Source organism: Tauraco erythrolophus, chromosome 11 (assembly GCF_009769465.1).
Source record: "Tauraco erythrolophus isolate bTauEry1 chromosome 11, bTauEry1.pri, whole genome shotgun sequence".
NCBI classification, from domain to species: domain Eukaryota; kingdom Metazoa; phylum Chordata; class Aves; order Musophagiformes; family Musophagidae; genus Tauraco; species Tauraco erythrolophus.
The window spans coordinates 23,892,023-23,912,363 of NC_141475.1; the positions used below are offsets into that span (position 1 = coordinate 23,892,023).

Consider the following 20,341-nt stretch of genomic DNA (forward strand, 5'->3'; position numbering starts at 1 on the left):
CCACAACTGATTCTCCATCATGAATTGTCTGTTAGCAAAAGTCCTGCTGCCTTCGAACTCCGGTTAACGCTGATGGGCCATTTTACACCTGTTAACACCTTTAGCTGACGGTGCTGCTCAGGTATAACTCAAAGGAAAATTTGGCCTTTTCTGTACATACTGTGTCTTTTATATCATGCAGCGCTTCGCTAGGGCCATGGGGCTGATGGCTGCTCCTCGCCGTCGCACCTGAGCCTGCACTGCTCCCCGCTCCAGCGCTCACAGCGAGCACGATGTACGCCAACCTAATAAATGAAGGGACAAACGAGCAGCAGCAGCGCTGTAGGATGATCTCCCGTTCCGTCTCTAACCCCATCTGCCTTGTTCTCTCGACCGGCAAACGGATCTGACGGCAGATGTCCTGCAACTCAGGGAAACAAGAGATTTGAGAACCTTCAAAAGGTTGTGAAGAAGCAAGCTCACCAATATCACGTCTGTGTAAACGCACTGGTCGCACACCTAGCGTCACGTGAAGTGTTCCACATCTCAGCTGTGTCCGTGGTATTAAATGTGAACAGAATAAAAAGAAATAAAGTGATGAGACCCTTGATAACCCTACCGGGTCAGTGGCCGTGGTGGATCTGGTATGGTTTGCAGGACCAGCAGCGGGCAGGGCAGGCACCCCGCGGCCAAGGGACGGGGTATGCAACGGGTGCCATTGTCACTCACGGTGGGTGAGACTCAGCGGGCTTGCTCCCTTCCCTGCAAGTAAAACCTGCCTCTCAGTTATAGGAAGTAATTCCATGTGGCCAGAATGGTCCCGCAGAGGCTTTACCTGGTGGAGAAGCTGCGTTGTTGGGTTTTAATTTTTTTTTCCCCGAACACATATAGCTTTGTCAGTTAGGCTGTTGGTTTGGGTTTTCTTTAGCTTTTTTTAAACCAGAATAACATTAAAGCCCTATATGAAAGCATTTAATTTCTGCATATAAACTACAAAAATACAAATAATTTAATTTAACCTAATACTGTACATTTTAACTGTGAAATTGCCACAACTTTGTGTATAGAACAGAATTTAAACCATTTAATCTGGGGTCACAAAAGTCAGAAAGGAGGAGACTGGCTGCTCATTGGGAGGGAGGGCAGGACTTCTTCCTCCCTTCTCACTGCAGAAATGGACTTGTTTCTGCAAGTCATCAAACATTTGGCCAAATCTAGCAAAATATATGTATTTTTATTAAAAAGGGGCAGCCACCCTCCTGTGACTCTTGCACAAGCAGGAAACTATTTCAGATCCAGCAGGAAACATGCAAGTATTTAACACCAACTGTAGCTGTCACTCCTGCAGCTGGCACCGTACCAGCCCTTAGTTTTGCTTCCCCCAGAGCCAAAAGTTTTCCATACAGAAACGCTAAAGCCAGTGGAATCACACTTACTGACATGCGTTGACTCCAGAGGGTGAATAGGGTCTGCTTCTTCAGACTGGTACCGGTGCATAATGAACTGCTTTTATAGGGAAAACAAGAAAAAAAAAATCACCTGAATAAACTTCCCTTCTGCACCATAAAATCGACTATTGCCAAATGCCTCCAGAAAGATGCACACATCCCCCTCAGCAGCGATGGGTGAATCCGGCATTGTTTGCCTCCAGGGTTATCGCCCAAGCTGTAAGAAATAACTTCATTGGGGGGGGGGGGGGGGGGGAAAGCACAATCAAGATTTCAATAGCATTTTTTCCCAAAGAACACCCAACTGAAGTCAGTCCGAGATAAGCAGTCACGAATTTGTCCCTGGCAGTAACACGGGGTGAGGTTCCCCGTGCGTCTGTCCCACCTGCCGCAACTGCCCGGGGCTCGCAGTGGGTGACTATCCTGGCAAATACTTCCTAGCAGCAACGAAGTGTGTCTCCTCTGTTTCCCAGGGTGTTTCTGGAGCACCTCATGTTCCTGCAATCTTCTCCCCAAGGCCTTCCCTATCTGAAAGAGCACGGGTGTCCCTCCTAAAATCATTTTAGGTCTGGATGTGGCTTTTGAGATCTGTTTTCCATGCAGGGAAGACAAGAGCCCTTGCGAGTGCTGGGCTGTTCATTAAGTGTGGTTGGTGAACAGGGTAGCCCCCCAGGAAGATTTCTTTTGTGCTGTCAATCCATAGGCTGCATTTCTGGTAACTCTTCCCTGTGGGAACAGATTTTGCCAGTTCTGACTGAAAAAAGTCATGTAGAGGCTTTATGAATCAAATTTTTGCTATGTTCTCCCTGACCTGTGTGTGAGCAGCCCATGTAGGAAATAACTGGAGATTCATCCATTAAAGAGGGACTTTTGACAAGGGCGTACAGTGATAGGACAAGGGGCAATGGCTTTAAACTGAAAGAGGGGAGATTTAGATTAGAGATAAGGAAGAAATTTTTCACTCTGAGGGTGGTGAAGCACTGAAACAGGTTTCCCAGAGAAGTTGTGGCTGTCCCATCGCTGGAAGTGTTCAAGGCCAGGTTGGATGAGGCTTTGAGCAACCTGGTCTAGTGGAGGGTGTCCCTGCCCATGGCATGGGGGGTTGGAATTAGATGATCTTGAAGGTCCCTTCTGACCCAAACCATTCTATGATTCTATGAAACAGTTCAAGTTTTAAAAGATTCCCTAACTCTACACTTTATATCACAGCTTCACAAATAAACAGGAAAAGTTTGGCTGCATGTTATTTCTTGGCAACATGTTAAAATTGGTGATGAAATAGGTCAAAAGCACTTTACCAGAAAGCTTCATTCATTTTAGAAAAGCACTTTTGGTGGAGGCACGCACAGGCAGAAAATCATGTCCTATTGTATGTCTTGCCAAAAATAAAATATACTGGAAAAATAGCACTTACATGTCAAATTTTGAGTTAATAGATATTCAGCATTTATGTAAGTTTGTGTCAAATGACATTTGCAAAAGCCCTATTTAAAGTAGCAGTCATTAGATACCTAAATACCCTGGAGAACCTCCTTTCCATCTTGGGTCTGCTGTAGCTGGGGAGCTCCCTCCTCATCTACTGACAGGCAAGGATGAGGTGTGGGGAAGCTGGGGGGGAAGGTGGCTGCAACAGCTGCTGATGCTGTGGGTCCCTTTGCAGGTTTGAAGGCAGCTGGTCCTGCCCCGCTGGCGTTGATCAGCATGTTTCCCCATGGGGCTGTTAGCAGTTCTCTGAGCCCTTGAGCTGATGTTTCCTGATGGGCTTCCATACGGTTTGTATCGTTTGCAAAAACCCTGTGGGGCCTTGAGGAGGTCAATGCCAGCTTGAGAAGTAAACTCAAAATTTGGTACCAAAAAAATCTGCCTCACCCATCATACCCCAGTGATGCTCGTGTTGTTACTTCCACGCGCCCTGAACCTCACCCCCTGGCTGGAAGCACGGTGAGTAGCTTTTACCCTCGTGACTTTTAATGAATATTAGCCCAATTTTACAAAAAGAGAATTAAAGCCCTTGGCGTTTTAAACCCACACTGTCTCAGAGCAACGGGGCATGGATGCCTCCACCTCCCTCTGGCTGTGACTCCCCGGGCCGGCGCCGGCAGCTCTGAGCATCGTTTCTGTTCCAGCTGTGCTGCTGGAGCGCTCAGAGCAGTAGCCAGAGATCAGCGTTACATGGGAAATACGTAACCTCTGGCTGATGCCATGGCCTCTGGAGAGCTCAGCCGAGGGGAGGCTGAGCAGCACCTATCCCCGCAGCAGGATCCATACCTGCACGGCAGCTCTCACAGGCATCCCTGGGCCTGGGCACAGGAAGGAGCTTCCCAGAAAATCCTCTGGATAATCCAGACGGGTGTATACCCAGCAGATGCAGTTGCAGGAGCTGGTGTGTCTTAAGAACATCTGGTGTGATCTATGTTATTTTACACTATTTGCTGTCAGGCACGTTCAGCTGGAGTTACACGCTGCCCAGTCATAACACACGCAGTGCCTGGAGCAGCTGGAAGCTCATAGGACATTGATGCGAAGTCTCCATTTAGGGAGGTCCATCACCCACGTAGGGCAGTGGTACCCCCTACTCCCACAGCCACCTCCTCCCACCTCTGCATCCCCACCCGACGTACCGCAGCAGACTCCTTCCCAGCTCTGCACAAAGACCAGGGACTTCACAAGAGCAGAATAATTTCCTCATGCAGACGTGCTTCCCAATGGCTTTTCACTCTGAAACATGGTTTCTGGTGAGAGACAGGTAAGAACTCCAGGGTTCTGGCTTCACATCCCGTGTCCTAGGCCAAACTTTTGCCCAAAGCACATTGTTAGATGATGGGGTCCAGCTGTGTCAGCTCTATCTGATCGTGAAATCACGGTTTCCAGAAGCCCTGGCTGCTGTTTAGAGGAAAAAAAAAAAATAAGAAAAGCAAATGTTAGATCACAATTTGTCTTTTACCTCTAAATTGTGGTTATGCAAGTACAGTGAAAGAGGATGGAGAAAAAGACAAATTTAATCCATCTTGTATTAACAAAGGTTTACAGGTTTCTGCAGTCACTTCTGCTTGCTGTTGAGCCTTAGTACGGCTGTTGCTCCAGCACACAATACAGTACACCTTAGTATTATCAAATGTAATTAATACACTTGCTGGGCTTTCACAGGCTTCCTCAGCGCTCTTCCCAGCAGAATGGTCTCCGTTCCCTTCCAAGTCCAGCACTTGCATGTTACTGCCCTTCTCCATCTGAGTTGCGGACTGGTGTGTGCCATGACTTGTCAAATGAGAGTAAAATTCAGAGTCTCTCATTAACCCTATACTTGTACCAAGCACCCAGGGCTGCCTCTCCCTAGGAGGGTACCAACTCCTAAATAGCATTGCAGGTGAGTGCTGCCCGGTTGCAAATCTCTCTCTCTTGCTCTCTGTACAAATACATCCTTTTGAAAGCCTACAGGCTGCTTCTCAAGCTGTACTTGGAGATAAAACACTTGGCAACAAAGGTATTTTATTGCTCTCCAGGCTTGCTTCAAAACTGGGAGGGAAATAAAGGTTTGGGGACGTGTGCGAGTCCGTAAGATAAAATCGCTCTCGGAAATAAAGCATCCCACACTCAACTTCAGAGGCTGCTCTGAAGGCACAGGAGATGCTCTACCAGCATTCAGCCCCATTTTGAATGCTGCTGGATCAAAAGGGAAGAGCGTTCCTCCCTTTTCTTTGTTCCCACTGATTGATTTTCACATGATTGTCCATAAGAAAAGCCATGACGATTTCCAAGCCTTTATTCACCTTGTTCTTCTCCGCACAGCTTCCTTCCACAAATGCCCTGGTGCTGCAAATCATCCTTCATTAGGCCAAGCAGGCAGGGAATCTAACACCACGAGCCCTTTCTGCAACGAGCCCACAGCACAATGAGCTCCGAGGTGCAGAGATTTAAATAGCTTTAACGCGCTGATATTACAAAAGACAGCAAAAACTCATACCACAAATTCTCACCAAAAGTTAAGCCAATATTCATGCTCACACGTGGGCCTGTCGATAGCACCTCGGTATTTTTATCAACTGGTGACAATGTGATTGATTTTTGTAAAAGTTGCTCTGCTGTGCCAAGGGCATCGGCACGGGGCTGCAAAAGGTGCGATCTTCTGAGCTAGTTTTGATCAAACATGTACTTTTCATGGAATCATAGAATGGTTTGGGTTGGAAAGGACCTCAAAGATCATCTAGTTCCAATCCCCCTGCCATGGGCAGGGACACCTTCCACTAGACCAGGTTGCTCAAACCCTCATCCAACCTGGCCTTGAACACTTCCAGGGATGGGGCATCTACAACTTCTCTGGGCAACCTGTTTCAGTGCCTCACCACCCTCAGATGGAAGAATTTCTTCCTTAGATCTAATCTAAATCTCCCCTCTTTCATTTAAAGCCATTGCACCTTGTCTTATCACTGTATACCCTTGTAAAAAGTCCTTCTCCTTTTTTTGTAGCCCCTTTCGGTACTGGAAGGCTGCTAGAAGGTCTCCTTGGAGCCCTCTCTTCTCCAGGCTGAACAGGTTTCAAACTCACTGAACTACTGTTAGTATGTGAAGAGGGAAGCAGGTGGCCAGTCCGAGGGTTTCCTTGTGCCTTGGTTGGTGCCGCAGCTCTGGTGGAGACGTGCTGATGTGGAGCTCATCCTCTGGATGAGCGTCTGCCTTGGGCACTGCCTGAGCATCTCTGGTCTAACGTTGAAATACAAGGAAACAAAACGATTGCAGATAGACCACAATAGTGGTTTCTTTCTCATAAAGAGCTGCCCTGCAGGGCAGCAGCATCTGGGGGAACAGTCGGCCCTGCTGAGCGCAGAGACCCACAGATTCTCCGTGTGCCAAACCCCACTGTGCCGCAGCGAGGTTTGGGCAGGCACGGAGCAGTGTCCTGCCCGGGGACAACAACGTGTGCAGCGCTGCAGAGCCCTCCGAATCGAGGATGCTGCGACTAGTTCACAAGCGTTTTGTGGAAAGAGGCATTTGAGCTATAAATTAATAAATACAATATTTGCACTGGATTAGGGTGAATTTCTCAACTCTATTCACATGTTAATCCTCACACGACTTCTGCATCCCTACTGTTTGCTCTGTTTTATTTGTAGAGAATAATAGCTTTCACATGACAAAGTGAGAGAGATGAGCTAATAAAATTACCAAGAAATGACATCCACTGAGCACACTGACCCAAAGCAGTTATTTATTAACCGTGCTAGTAGACCTAAAAATAGTTCTTGGCATGCAATACCATCTATGCCAGCAATTAATACAATAAATCTAACTACTCAAACTAATAGCAGCACGTTCACCTAAAGAACAGTAGATAGCAGGCTAATCCACTGTGTTTGAAAGCATCTTGTGAAACCTCTTATTCATTTCACCCAGCCAAAAATTTGCACATTGTGAGAGTGTGATTGTCGAGAGTAGAAAGAGACGCAATTGTTTAGAACTTACTAAATGTAATACTGATGAAATAGCTCTTTTCAAGGGATCTCAGCTGGCTTTTTCTGCTCAGCCATAAAAATATTGAAACAAAATGTCCATATCCTCCTCTCTACTTACTTGTGCTTGTCATTTCTGAGAAGAATAAGGGATGACGTTTCTATCTTCGCTCCAAGCAGGTGAATATTAAGGACAGAGAATATAATTCTACACCACTTCAATAAATCGTAATACATGATGAATTCTGCAATAATTCTAGAAAAAGATTTGCACAGAAAATATAATTTGTACATCACATTTCCACAATAATTTCTTTATAACTTTTCTTTAATACCTTTGGGTGCAGATAGGTCTAACAAAACCATCAGGTTCATGGAGGTGTCATTGATGCTGAGGGGGCATCACTCCATCTCCATGGTCAAGCTTTGCTGAGAACTCCAAAGATCTGTTTAGGTTTGGCATGAAGGGGTAAAGATTAGGTTGCAGCTGGAGACTTCTTTAAAATCATGAACTGGCCTTTTTTTGTACCACTTGCTTAACCCTGAACAAGCACACGGGCAAGTGGAAGAGGAGGAAGAGGTTTTGGTCCGGTCTGGCAGGACCCGAGCGATTCAGCTCCACCAGCTTCCCAGTGGTCGGTGTTTCAGGATTTGAGTGGGCTGCAAACATCAGGACTCCTCCTGCCACTGTCTACCAGATTAACTCTCGTGTGTCATGTGCAACCTTCAACTTCAGCAAAAGGACACAAACACACCAGGGCCGTTGACAAGAGCAGCCATTTAAATACCCGTTAGAGACGGACACAGGCTGCAGCCCCTTCCTTCCATTCAACCCCAACTCACCATCCTGATGGACCTTCCCCCAACCCCGCTCCCTGCCCCAACGGGACGAGGAGCCGCTCTTTCCCCGCGGATGCCAAGCACATCGCAACAGCGTCACTCAGTTGACAGCAACGACAAAACACTGAGCTCCCACCATCGCTACAGGCTCAATGTATAAGGCACCACTGTCCCTCTGTTCCGACAAGGAATGCCACGTTCCCCAGGGAACATTTCTCCAGCTGTGGACCTGTAAGCAACAGAAGACCTTGGATAACTCAGCCGATCTCCCACCTGGCTGAGCACACAGGGCATGCTGATGCCCTGGCCAACACGGGAGGAGTAGCTCAGGCGATGCTGGTTTATACAGCATGGTCCTGGAGACCTCTGAACAAGAGCTCCCAAAATATTTCATTTTCAGGGGTGTTTTCAAATAGCTCTGCTGTGTCTCAAGACAGGAGGGAGGGGCAGGAGAGCCTCAGTCCCCTGACACAAAGGCTGGAGTTAAGATCTACCTCCCTTCAAGCACGTGCTATGTATAGTAGGCTGAATTTGACTATCTCCTAAAATTTGGTGGCTTGAAGGAGTCCAGCAGGAAAAGCTCTGCAGGAGGTGAACAACATGGTACAGTGAATTGATGCTACCTCCGGATCCCATTTGCTTTATTTGTCCTGGGGAGCGGGTGGCTCAGATCACGCCATGTCTTGCTTTGATACTCTGGTTTCTCATAGAGAACCCCCCTCTAAACGGAGCTCAACTCTCCACCAAACCAAACACGCTCTGAACTTGCAACCGTGGCTGAAGTCAACAGCAAAACAAATTTTACCTGTTTTGTTTTTGAACAGGCTCTTTGATTACTGAGAAGAGCAAGAATTGCTGCTGCTATAGAAACAGCAGCCACCAGGTTTGGTGTCCACGCGTCGCAGTAGGCAGACCTGGAGGTTGCTCAAATTGTGAGATGTGCCGTGGTCCACATCCGACCACTGTACCAGCCCAGAGGTCCTTCGTAAGGCCACAAAAACATCTAAAAATATGAGCCTCTGCTCTGGTTCAAAACTTCAAAGCAGATACTTTTCTGCCAACAGGTAACAGCAGCGAAAAGACGTTAAATACAATATTGGCCAAGCCCGGTTACAACTTGCTCTGTATCTCCTTGTAAAACAAAATCCATTGGAAACTTAGTGCTACTTACCCCACCTCTGCCGAGTTTGGGTGTAGGAAAGGGACCCGGTACCTCTGCACCAAACCTGTGGGTTATAACATCACAAGGTAACATTTAGAGCTCAAACAGCAGATACCTAAAATCCTCCCTCACTCCCACGGGCTGTAACTGTCCTCCATCACCTCTGCAGACACCCATGGCAGCACCGTAAACCAGGTGCTGGTATTTTATTACCAAAAATAAAAGATCTCCTCGAATACCAAAGTGGTGGATTACTAGTCTATAGACAGATTTAAAAGATTTTGTTAGAGAGAGATTGTTTCTGCAAGCACTGTTTAAATAAGAAAAACAGCTGAGCAACCAAGTGAAAAAAGGGACAGTAATTTCCTTAGGAAAACCCACTAAAATTGTAAATTGCTGTAATTAAAAAAGCAAACAAATAAAATATTGTATTTATGCAGTGATTTGAAGAAGAAAAGCTGTTTAAAAAACAAACATTAATGTGTTTGCCAAGAAACATGTACACATTAGATTAATTCGTTACAATGAGTAACTGAATTTATTGCACATAATTAACAAATAAGTGAAAAGTTCTGATATTTCAAGTGTTCAATTACAAAGAGATAAAAAAATCTTTTTTTTTTTTTTTTTTTTTTTTTTTTACCATCCTTAAATTTTCAGGAGGTAGGTTACTTTAAAGCTGGCTGTTACAACAACTAGTCCTCATCCTCCCCCACCCCTGGGGAATGAGGAAGAGAATTAAAGAGGAAAATGGAAGGAAACTCATGGGTTAAGTACAATTTAAGAATAATAATAAATGAATATATATAATGATAATAATATATACAAACAAACTTCAGCCTTCCAGGGGGTGGACTAGCAATCTGCGGTGTATTTAGCTCAGTCTAAGAAAAGATTATGTCATAAACCACTGAACTGCACCAGCAAACACTTTAGGAACAACACAAAATCTTTGTAATCACAAAGCAGAAACATCCCGAGCTAAATTCGGGGCTCCCACTCCTGCCTCAGGCTGCGCCAACACCACGGACCTGCTGGAAAGGGGCTGCGCAGACCAAAAGGGCTGGACTCAAGTAAGAAACTGCTAATATCAGAAAGAATTAAAACATTTATTGAGCATAAATATATTACATATACACTACAGATACAGTTAAGTCTTACATACATAGTGTAGTATTTGCAAAATCTATACATTAAAATTGATATGGCAGTTTTAATACAATGCATATGAAATAGTCTAAAATTTACAATACAAGAAAACTTATGATTATTTTTTTATTTTAAAGTTGAAAAGCTTGGAATGTATGTTCCCATAGTGAGGTAAAAATTTTTTTTTTTCAATTTAAAGAACTGTGCAAGGACAAGGTTCATACACATTCAGTTAGGGCACTTTTCAATCGTGACACTGCATACTGCGCTCCCGTAGCCAACAAACAGGATTAGAAAACATCTCGAGTTCATCAAGAAAAAGGCAGAACAATATAAAAACATCTCTCTCCTTCCTTAAGGGTTTTTAACATTTCATGTTTCATTCTACCTTTTTTTTTTTTTTTTTTTTCCTGTTTTTGTTCATAATTTCTTTGAGGGCAGGGAGCCCTCGGGCTGGATTCAACGCCTGCTATTGCTGGATCCAAGGATGTACGGGAAAAGAGAAGGCACCGGCGAACGGTGGCTCAGCGGTACTGGAAATCAGAACAGGAATGGTTTAAGATCTGTGATCCTTTACTTTATTGTTAATATCTCACTGACCATCAAATCACTATGGCAGAATATACAATCTAAAAGAATGCCAAATTAACTTATTTCGGGCCTGTCCCAAACTCCTGCAGGACACTTTCACTGATAACCTCAGGGCTGGACTGGGCGTTCTCGTGAGTGTGATTCTAAGGGGCACCAAGCAAACCAGCAATGACAGAAATGCTCCAGGTGTAACCCATTGCTTTTCTCCACACTTCCGCTCGCTGCTTTTAGCGTCATTCCTATTCTGAACTTTCAAAGTTGATCAACTGAAGTAAGGTGGGCTTTTTTTTTTTTGTATTAAAGCCGTTTGTTTTAAAAAGGTGTCAAGCTTGGATTTCATAGCAGCACTGCTGAAACAATATTCAAAAATAAAAAAGGGGATTCTATTCAAATTCCTGGGTTTCCAAACTAGCAGTCTTTTCATTGTTTTAAAAAATACACTCTTCTTTCTCCTCTCCATTGAAGACAGCTGTATACGCTTTGCTCACAAAATACAGATGCAAGGTCACAAAATTTCATATCACAAATAAATTTAAATAAGATGTAAATAAATTTGACAAGCCATGACTTTGGCAAGAAACAAAAAAATATATATATTTAGCTCAATGCCATTAGTTTGCAAGGCTAAATTAAACTAATTATAGTCAATAACAAAATACAGAACATTTCTAATATTTGCTACATCTAGAGAGGCACACAGAATAATTCATTGATCTTAGCACTTTCTTTCCAGAGATGATTATGTTTTTGGATACATGTAAACGTTTGAATCACTGATAATGGTTTTTTTTTTGGCATTTAATGTACTAGATGCTCCCATCTTCAAAAACACAAGAAAATGTAAGAAGATTAATAATACTAGGAATGCTGCCAGGTAAAAAGTTGACCTAAGTACAACAGTATAAAACAGACAAAATATAACATGCTACAGGGAGGGAGGGGAGGGGGATTAGTACATAAGTACACTTTTTATTTTTTATTTTTTTTTTTTTACAATAAATAAAAGATTGCACTGGAATTGGTATTTAAAGTACTGTATGCAGTATATAGTATAAATAAACCTAAATCAAAAATAATGTTGTTTTTTCCCCATTACTTTGGTTAAGGGAATATTACGCTAGTACAGGACACAGAGTCTTAGACGATGGAGACAGAGCACAAAATAGCTATGACAAAAGCAAAACCAAGTAGCAAAAATATACAAAAACAAGAGGCAGGGAAATACACTGTGTCTGTTGCACCCTTTTGGAATCTACTTGCACCTCCAGCTCATTTATGTCCCTGAGGTACTTGCACAATGTTGACTTAATATAAATAATCCAATGACTGAAGAGTTAAAATTCTAGTATCTTGATGGATTAAAATGTGTATCTTGGAAGGGGCAGGCAGGAGGAGGTGGGGGGAGGACATTCCCACCAGAGCAGGACTCTCATCCGAATTTTGCCATGTACCAAGTTATTTCAATTAACCCTGTGGTAAGAATAGCACAGACACTCATTTAAGGTATTTAAAACAAACAGATCTTGTTTCTGATATCTCCAAAAAAGTTCCATAAAACGGATATCCCTCCAAAAAATAATTAAAAAAAAAAAAAAAATCAACTGACAGTAAAGTTTGCTTACATCGAGTGTAAATCTCAGCTAATTCAGTAGAGGCAGTAAGCTGTCACCAGCTCTAATCATATAAATCAGGCTGAACATAATAGAATAATATCTAGTATTAGATTAGGAATAGTTATATACAGTGACAAACAGACAAAGCAGCTTTAAAATAGCTGAACATGGGAATAGCTAACTATTGCACAATGCCCTCTTACTTAAAATTACTGCTAGGAATCAAAATGGTAAAAAAAATATCTATAATGCTTCATAATTTATATGCAGTTTGGTTATTTGATTTCTTATACAGGCAGTTTATAGTGTTGTAACTGTAAAAATAACAGATAATTAAAAAGGATTTTTGACTGCAGGATATTGTTCCGATTCAAATGCACTAAAGAGTTAAAATAACAACTTATGTTTTATCTTGAAAAAACTTGGGCAAATGTAGTGACTAATTCATAGGCAACATTGCTAATACTGTTCAAGGAAAACCTGGTACTGTTGACTAACACTGTATTCTAGTCTTACCACTATACACACTTGTGACTAATGTTTAGAAGGAAAAAGAAGAGACAAAAAAGTGACTCATGATTAAAATGTCCTAAATAATAAGATAAAATAAGAGACTGTAAGAACTTCAGTGAAAAAAACCCAAAACAACATTGAAAAGGCAAATCGGTGACAATTTTGAAACTGTGAAGGAAAAAAAAAATCATCTTGCTTTTGGTATCTGGTTTGCTTGTTTCTCCAGTTTGACCACTTCCTAGTTTTGAATTTCAAAAAGGTGCATCAAAACACTGATTTATCATTCTTCAAGCTAGAACTGTAAAAACAAGAGAAGTATATAAAATGTATGGTAGAACAAAAGGATTTCAAAAAAAGGAATATCTGAATAAATGTGTGGATTATAATGCGTAGCATTAGTTAAATTTGTATTTCAAACTTCCATTGAATTCTCTACTTCATAAAGAAGTACTGTAATATACAGGCGAATATAATCGACAAACTCGCAAAGCCAAGAACAATGAGGGCTGCAAACTGTTCGTCAGTAGGAATCATGCTCTTTAGCTTAGGATCGTCTATGCTTCCCGTTTCTCCTGCAAGCATGATCTCATTTCGTTGAAGCATAAAGGCAACGGATGGGCTGAAAGGGCCACTAAGTTCCTGTGAGGTATCCAAGCACCGGCGGCAGACGCAGACGCGAAAGCGATAGTCCGTGTTGACTTGAAGGCCTGAGATGTGGAACGAGGTCTCGTCTCCCTTGTACACCTTCAAAACAAAACAGCAAGCACAGTCAAACACGGAGAGCAAGACAACCTCCTCTCCTCCTCTTTTCATGGCATCAAACGACTTAAAAACGTAGTAACGCTAGATTTTACGAGGATTTGGGCCAGAAAGTTAGGTTGAGTCTGAGTCTTGTAAGGAAACATTGCTTCAAGGGAAGAACTCACTAGGTCAATGCAGGTTTTGGAAAAATAGAGGCCTGTGGAGGACTACGTGAGAGATGTCCAACCATGTGAGGTCTCAACACAGAGTGCTTAACACAGTCAGTGCACACAAGGGCAGACAAGACTTCAGATGATACATCAACCATAAGACGTACTCCTCTTTGGTGGGTGCGATAAACACTACAAACATATTTCTGCACTTTTAAAATGTGACTATATGCCTAAAACATGTCTACGACATAAGCACCGTGTTTGGCCCCAAAAGCAAGAAAATCTGCAAGCTAAGGTTATTGGAAGACATCACTGTATAATCATAAAATTGGTTACAAATATGATTTTGATGTAATTTCCTCCCATCTCGAGAGAGTCAGCAATTTTGCCAGAAGTTGCACCTTCAGAATTATAGAAACAATAAAATATTATTAAGTTATAAAAAAGCTCCTCTTGGTTGCACCGTATTTGGTTCTTTAGCAATTTGAACCCATCATGTATTTATGTTAATCAAACATAGGTACCGCATGACTCAGAGAGAATGAGTCACAATACGAGAAAAAGAGAGAGAACTGAATATATAAGAGACAGTTTTGCAACTCAAACAGCAAAAGACCACTGGAAACATTTATGAACTCTGAAAACAAATAACCACTCAACAATTTATATAACAGAGTGTTGTTGAAACTGGTATTTTATGAAACAAAAAACATGTCACAAAGTGCCTGTGTCTGCTGGGAAAAAAAAAAAAAAAAATCCTGAACTCCAGATACTTCTTCCTCATTTAGCCAGTTTCCTTCTCCTCGCTGCAGGAGAGGCAGGCTGAGAGCATCGCTGCCCTCCTGGAGGTAAGACTTCAACTTAGAAAAGGCTAACAAGAGGAAAATCAAACGTGAGCCCATAGAGGACTTCCTGTGCGCTACTCTGGAGTACGGAATACAGGAGGAAAAAGCAGAGATATGCTCAGCTAAACACCACTTTCCTGCCCATGCTTGCCCTTTAGCTGAGGGATGAGTCTGAAAAGCCAGTTGCTGATTTCTCGAGAAGGTCTGAGACAAAAGATTGAGGTTTTTCTTTCATTCGTTCTCTCCCCTCCTTTTAAACTTTCACAGTTTTTCCAAATATAGTTTGAATGATGGTGACTCTGGAGTTTCCAGACTAAGTAGAACTCCTCTAACTGGCTCATGTTTCTTGGCCCCAAGGCATAAATCAAGCAGCAGTGTTTAAACAAAATTATTTTACCTTCCTCAAGTATGCTCAGCATTCACAGGAAGTTCCCTCTAGCTCAAGTGACAGGAATACAACCAATTCAGATCATAAATCTCTGCGATTAACCACAGCTATGCACTGTTGCCCTTCTTGTCATCTTTGCTTGTCTTCCCAATGCCAACAAGCAGCAAGTCATTAAGTTACAGTAATACAGTAATCGCATAGAAAACAACACTGCAAGTGCTGTATCGGTCCAGAGAAATAACGTGGAGGTCGAAACATCTGTGTGCAAAGCGTACCTCGTACCGAGAACGTCTCTGTCACTCTGTTTTCCAACAGCAATTCCATTTCTAACACCACCTGTTGTAGGCAATTGGCCTCCACCTACTCCATCATCAATGCTACATCTTGTAGGTGGTTAACACTTCAGTTTACTCTCAAATATAAATGATCACGCAAAGAAAAGTTGCATGCATTTGGCACGTAAAGGTAGGTTGAGTAAGTAATTAAAAAAAGGATGCGTTCTGCCACAGGACCAGTCAGCATTCTTCCACTTGCAGGACTTATCTAACTCCCATGTCTTTAGACTCTGAGACACAGTAACTCAAAGCATGTATCCTTACAAAACAACTGTAAGCAAGGTATCTTTTCTGGTGCTGTTGCAATTATTAATTTCATTTCAAAATGTATAATCAGAAGAGCTCTACATGCCTTTGCCATAAATGAACCTTTGCAGCCAATATGAATGCTTCTAAACCAAAATAAAAATCCAGTAAAATTCTAATAATGACATTTAATAAAAATTTTCCAAACTAATCTTCAGAAATTACATTTAACAGATAGTGAGGATGGGATATATATAACCTGTCTTTGCACTAAAAAAATCTGTTCAGTTAATCGTTTTTCTACTGTTTTGTTCTGCCAGGGTGGTGAATATCAGTGTAACTAGAGGCTAAGTTTGACTAAATCAGAGACTTGTGTCTTCACTACAGTCTAACAAATACAGATGACCAAGTTCACTCAAGCCAGCTAGTCAACAGCACTTCTCCGAAAAAGGCCAGACAGTCAAGTGAGAGAAGAGTGCATCGTTAAAGTCTGAAAAACAGTCGTAAGTACCTTGAATACATGAATTAATATTCACTAATGATAAAGACAAAACATTTCCTGCACTAGAGCTAGGAAGGTGGTGGAAATTGTCCTGCTTTCAGTGGTCTGATGAGTATTTAGCACAGTGGATCTATGTCCTTTCTCAGGAACAGGCAAAAAAATTATGGTGCTTAATTATCATTCACTTCTGACAATAGCCTCTGTATCCTGCACAACTGGCTGCAGCGAGCACCTTGGGGACACTACTGGCTCCAGCTCAATTTTGTCTGCAGGACCAGGCTAAGCCAACGCAGGAAGCCCTCAGCACAAAGGTACATGCTTGGTTGTGAACACAGCTACAATTTGTGAATGGATGTCACATACACAACAGAGAGGAAAAAAAAATAATTTGACAATTTGGTATAAGGTCCTTAAATTTGCTAAACAAATATTAAACCAAATATGACTGTACAAAGCAGCACACTTTTTTATACGTAGCACTTTATGCCTTGGTGGTGAACAAGTCAAAGTAAAGCGGCTAACCAATTTATCACTTTCAGTTTTTGAAAAGAGCTTGTCTGTTTAGGTACCTGAGAATATAACAAAAACACGAGGAGCTTTTTGCCTGCCTCTCTCAGCAAAAATATCATCACAAGTCAAACTGCTGCTGAAGCCTCCTGTGGCATTTGATCCTACTGATGAAGTCAGACAGCTCAGAGAATTCCTGTAGGCAAGTATTTCTCAATTTCACCGATGTCATTAAAGACTTCCAAAACCCCTCCACTTTTTCCAAACAGTAAAAACGACAGCCACAATTGCCCTATAAGCAACAAACTGGAAAGTGTAAGATAACCTCACCTGATGTTGCACCCCACTGCAATGACCAGTGTATTTAATAATTAATAAAAGCCTATTTGGCATGGTGATAAGATGATCAAGAATCAGAGGCAGGTTTCAATTTATTTAGCAAGCATGCCCGCTTGAAAGGCTTAATTTCTTCAAAGTCATCTACCACATTTCTCTTTAAGAAATGAGCTGGGCTTATTATTTTATCCGGACTCAAAATCAGCTTCCCTCACTCCGCTGCTGAGATGCTCTTAAACCCTTAAGAGTTGTGTGGACAGCCTTGTCTACTGAACAAAAAAAGAGTCTCTCAGGTCACCTTCCATGAAGTGGGTTGGAAATTATTTGCTCTGACTCATGACACAAAATTGGCATCAGAAGGCAGAGAAAATACTCAGTGCAAGTAGAACTAATAATAAATGCCAATGTGTACTGTACAGTTATGTTGTATTTTGGCATGCAAGTAGTACAAGTGCCTTCGACTTGCTATTTAAAATAGAGAAGGAAAACAAATTTTTTGCTGATTCACACAAATTAACAGTGCACTGAATGTGTTTCAGATATTGTGTGTCTACGGTCTGAAACAAAGGAAAAACGATAATAAAAATTAGAGCTTAGTAAGACCAGCTGGGTTCTTCCAGGCATCCACCTCCCAGTGCAGACCTTAGCAGGCTTCCCACTGCACTGCTGCGGGATTTTTCCACACCCAGTGTATCCTACCCATACCTTTTCTTCTTTTGGAAAGCGTTTGGGGACAGTTTTTTTCCCAGAAGAGATACGGCAGAAGCTGATGGAACGCCATCGCCTTCAAATTTTCAGAAGTTTCAAAGGCAGAACATCTTGCCTCACTGGCAAACGATTTAAGGATAAAGAAGCTTTAAAACTCAGCTCTCGTTTCCCACGGAGAGCTCTTACGAAGAGCTGGCTACTTGGCCATTCGATCCCCAGAGCTGCTCAATTGGGAAACCAAAACTTCAGCTGCCAAGACTCAGGACTGTTATCTCAAGCTTCAGCCCGTGCCGCACAACCCAGCCCTCTCCCCGAGCTCTAGGTTAACACTACGCACAGCCAGAGATGATTTTAACACACTTGAGAGGTAAGTTCTAACCGAGTAAGCTTTGCTAGATGAAACTGCAAGAAACAGAAAACCAGACCTGGGCCACTGTTTCCTGGAATCTGACGTGATTTGCATTCTGATTCGTAAACAAGGAAAATCAGATTTCCGAAAAAGAATTGTAATGTCATAATGCCATTGCTTTCAAAAGTATCTGAATAGATAAAGCGTACAAATACAGAAAAAGAAATACATGGCTTGAGAAACAGGAAAAGGAGTTTTTCTCCTTCTTACCTAACTACACTATCGTTGGTTCTTGTAAAATGCACTGGCGACTGCTACAGAAACTCCAGTCACTTAAGATATTGTTCTTTCTTGTGGGTGTATTTAACAGCCTGAAAAATTATGGTATTTTTCATTTGTGCAACCCTTCAAAACAATTTGCAAAACTTTTCTAACATAATATGCCCCCTGAGACACATATGCAAAATATATGTATCACTTGCAGGGAACAAAACAGATTTAAAAGTAAATTTAGGGCTTCCACTTGAAACGTAATTAACATATCACTAACGTTACTTTTCAGCTAAAGATAACAAGTGATCACACACACGCCACAGCGAAGGAAAAGTGAAATACATCAGCCAGAAAAATCCCTGGAAGTCGTTTATCTATTTGATCTCCTGCTCACATAACCGGAGCTCAGAGCACGCGCGTGCAGCCGCTGCAGCTCAGCTAACGGGCAGTAAGTCAGCGATGTGCCCAGCGCTGAGATGTGATGAAGAGAAGTAATTTTGATGGGACCATGAAACGGTGGAAATCTCTCTGTTTTCCACAGCTGCTTATCAGACAGCCCAACCACAGAAGTCACAGTGTCAGCTTTGAGCAGCCCAGCCGGGAGCTTCTTCTAGTGAGTCACTTGTGAAAACTCAAGCAAAACACCCCTCAGCAGGGTCACGCTTCACGAGACATTAAGACCTTCAACATAAGATCCAGAAGGTACTTTTTTATTTCCTTTATTGCTGTGCTTTTTCATACCACAATTTCTTGGCTGCGAAGATTAAGCCATTGCCTAACTTAAAGGAACACGAAGCCACGTACAATTCTCCTGAAGGACATCCAGGACGTTTTAAGGACTGAAGCTATGCTTACTGAAGCTGTACATGGAGGTTATACATCAAGGCTGCATTGTAAATCAGGCAGCAAAATGGGTCCATTTATCCGCTTACCACTGACATTATGAGGCCACCACAGTACACAGAGGTTTCATTATCTACACCACCACCAAAAACGCTTCCTGATAAAAACAATAGTTTGGTTTCTGAATCTTTAGTATCCAAATGAATTGTCTTGCATTTATGCTATTTGTGATAATTCATTAATTTGCAGTAACTCTCAAAAATAGACTGAAGAAGAGCAAAGACAGTTGCCAAGTACCTCATTCACATTTTAAAGCATTTAATTTAAGGTTTAACATATCACATTCCCTAATCTGGACTTATTTGGAATCCGTACGACAGCGAAAGAAAGGACAGGGAGAAGACAGGGCACAGATGAAGTGCACCGTAAATCACACGGTCAGAGGTGTGACAGATGAAATAAAAGATCTATCTGTGAATGAGCTGTTCCATTCCAGGTGCTCTGGGGAAATGTCCACTTGTGAACTCTAACCAAGACAGGCAAGGAAAGAAGGATCAGCCGTACTTCATTCCCTCTGTTTCCACGGCACAAGAAAGGACACAGTTTCTGTGCGGCAGCTGATACACAGCAGTTACACATGCACGCATCGAAACCTCAGACAGGAATGGGGTGGCTGAACAAACCTATTAGAAGTGGCATACTTGACTGAAATCCTTGATGAAGGGTCTTGGAATTGGCTCACTGAATGGGGAAGATAATCCACCTACTTACCTTCTGCCAACAGTTCGCACCAACCAGCTCAGAAGGAGGCACGGGTGGACAGAATCGTAACTTTTCAAAGGTTAGTTCACTTAGAAATAGTGATTAACTATGGACAGAGCGCAAATCACTCCAGTAAGATAATGATGTTCTGTATACCCCCTCTGGGGACAAACCAACCTATTATAGCCCTTAATTTTGACTCAACCTTTACCAAAGTTCACGACAGATCACCATCAGGTGTAATTCAGCACAGCAGAAAGAAGCATCACAGCGGATGTTCAAAACCGTTTCCATTATATCATCAATTCAGCAATATCAAAGAGAGACCATTTTCCTACCTGCTTGTATTCAGATTCTCTTCCAACCAGTACCTGCAGAACGTAACCAACAGGATCTCCCTTCATGGGTGGGACCATTTCCCAGGTAACTTCACAGGCGTTTCCTCCCAACTGCGTCACTCGAGGGGCTACAATAAAATGAAATGCCTTAACATTTAATATAAAGACTACATTGAAATATTGTTCATTTTACAGGCACTTGTAATACACATGAGAACATTTTCCAAAGAGAACTTCAGGACATCACAGGGGTTCG

The 20,341-nt window shown here is 42.3% G+C and overlaps 1 protein-coding gene across 1 annotated transcript in view; it reads right to left on the reverse strand.

The window, feature by feature from the left end:
* Positions 1-13,171: 13,171 nt before the first annotated feature.
* Positions 13,172-20,341, reverse strand: part of FNDC3B (fibronectin type III domain containing 3B) — a 159,261-nt gene continuing 152,091 nt past the window's right edge. Inside the window, exons 24-25 of the mRNA XM_009989966.2 lie at positions 20,086-20,213; positions 13,172-13,483 (exon numbers count right to left, since the gene is read on the reverse strand). Coding sequence (XP_009988268.2) covers positions 13,172-13,483; positions 20,086-20,213 — 440 coding nt within the window. The remainder of the gene's footprint in view (positions 13,484-20,085; positions 20,214-20,341) is intronic.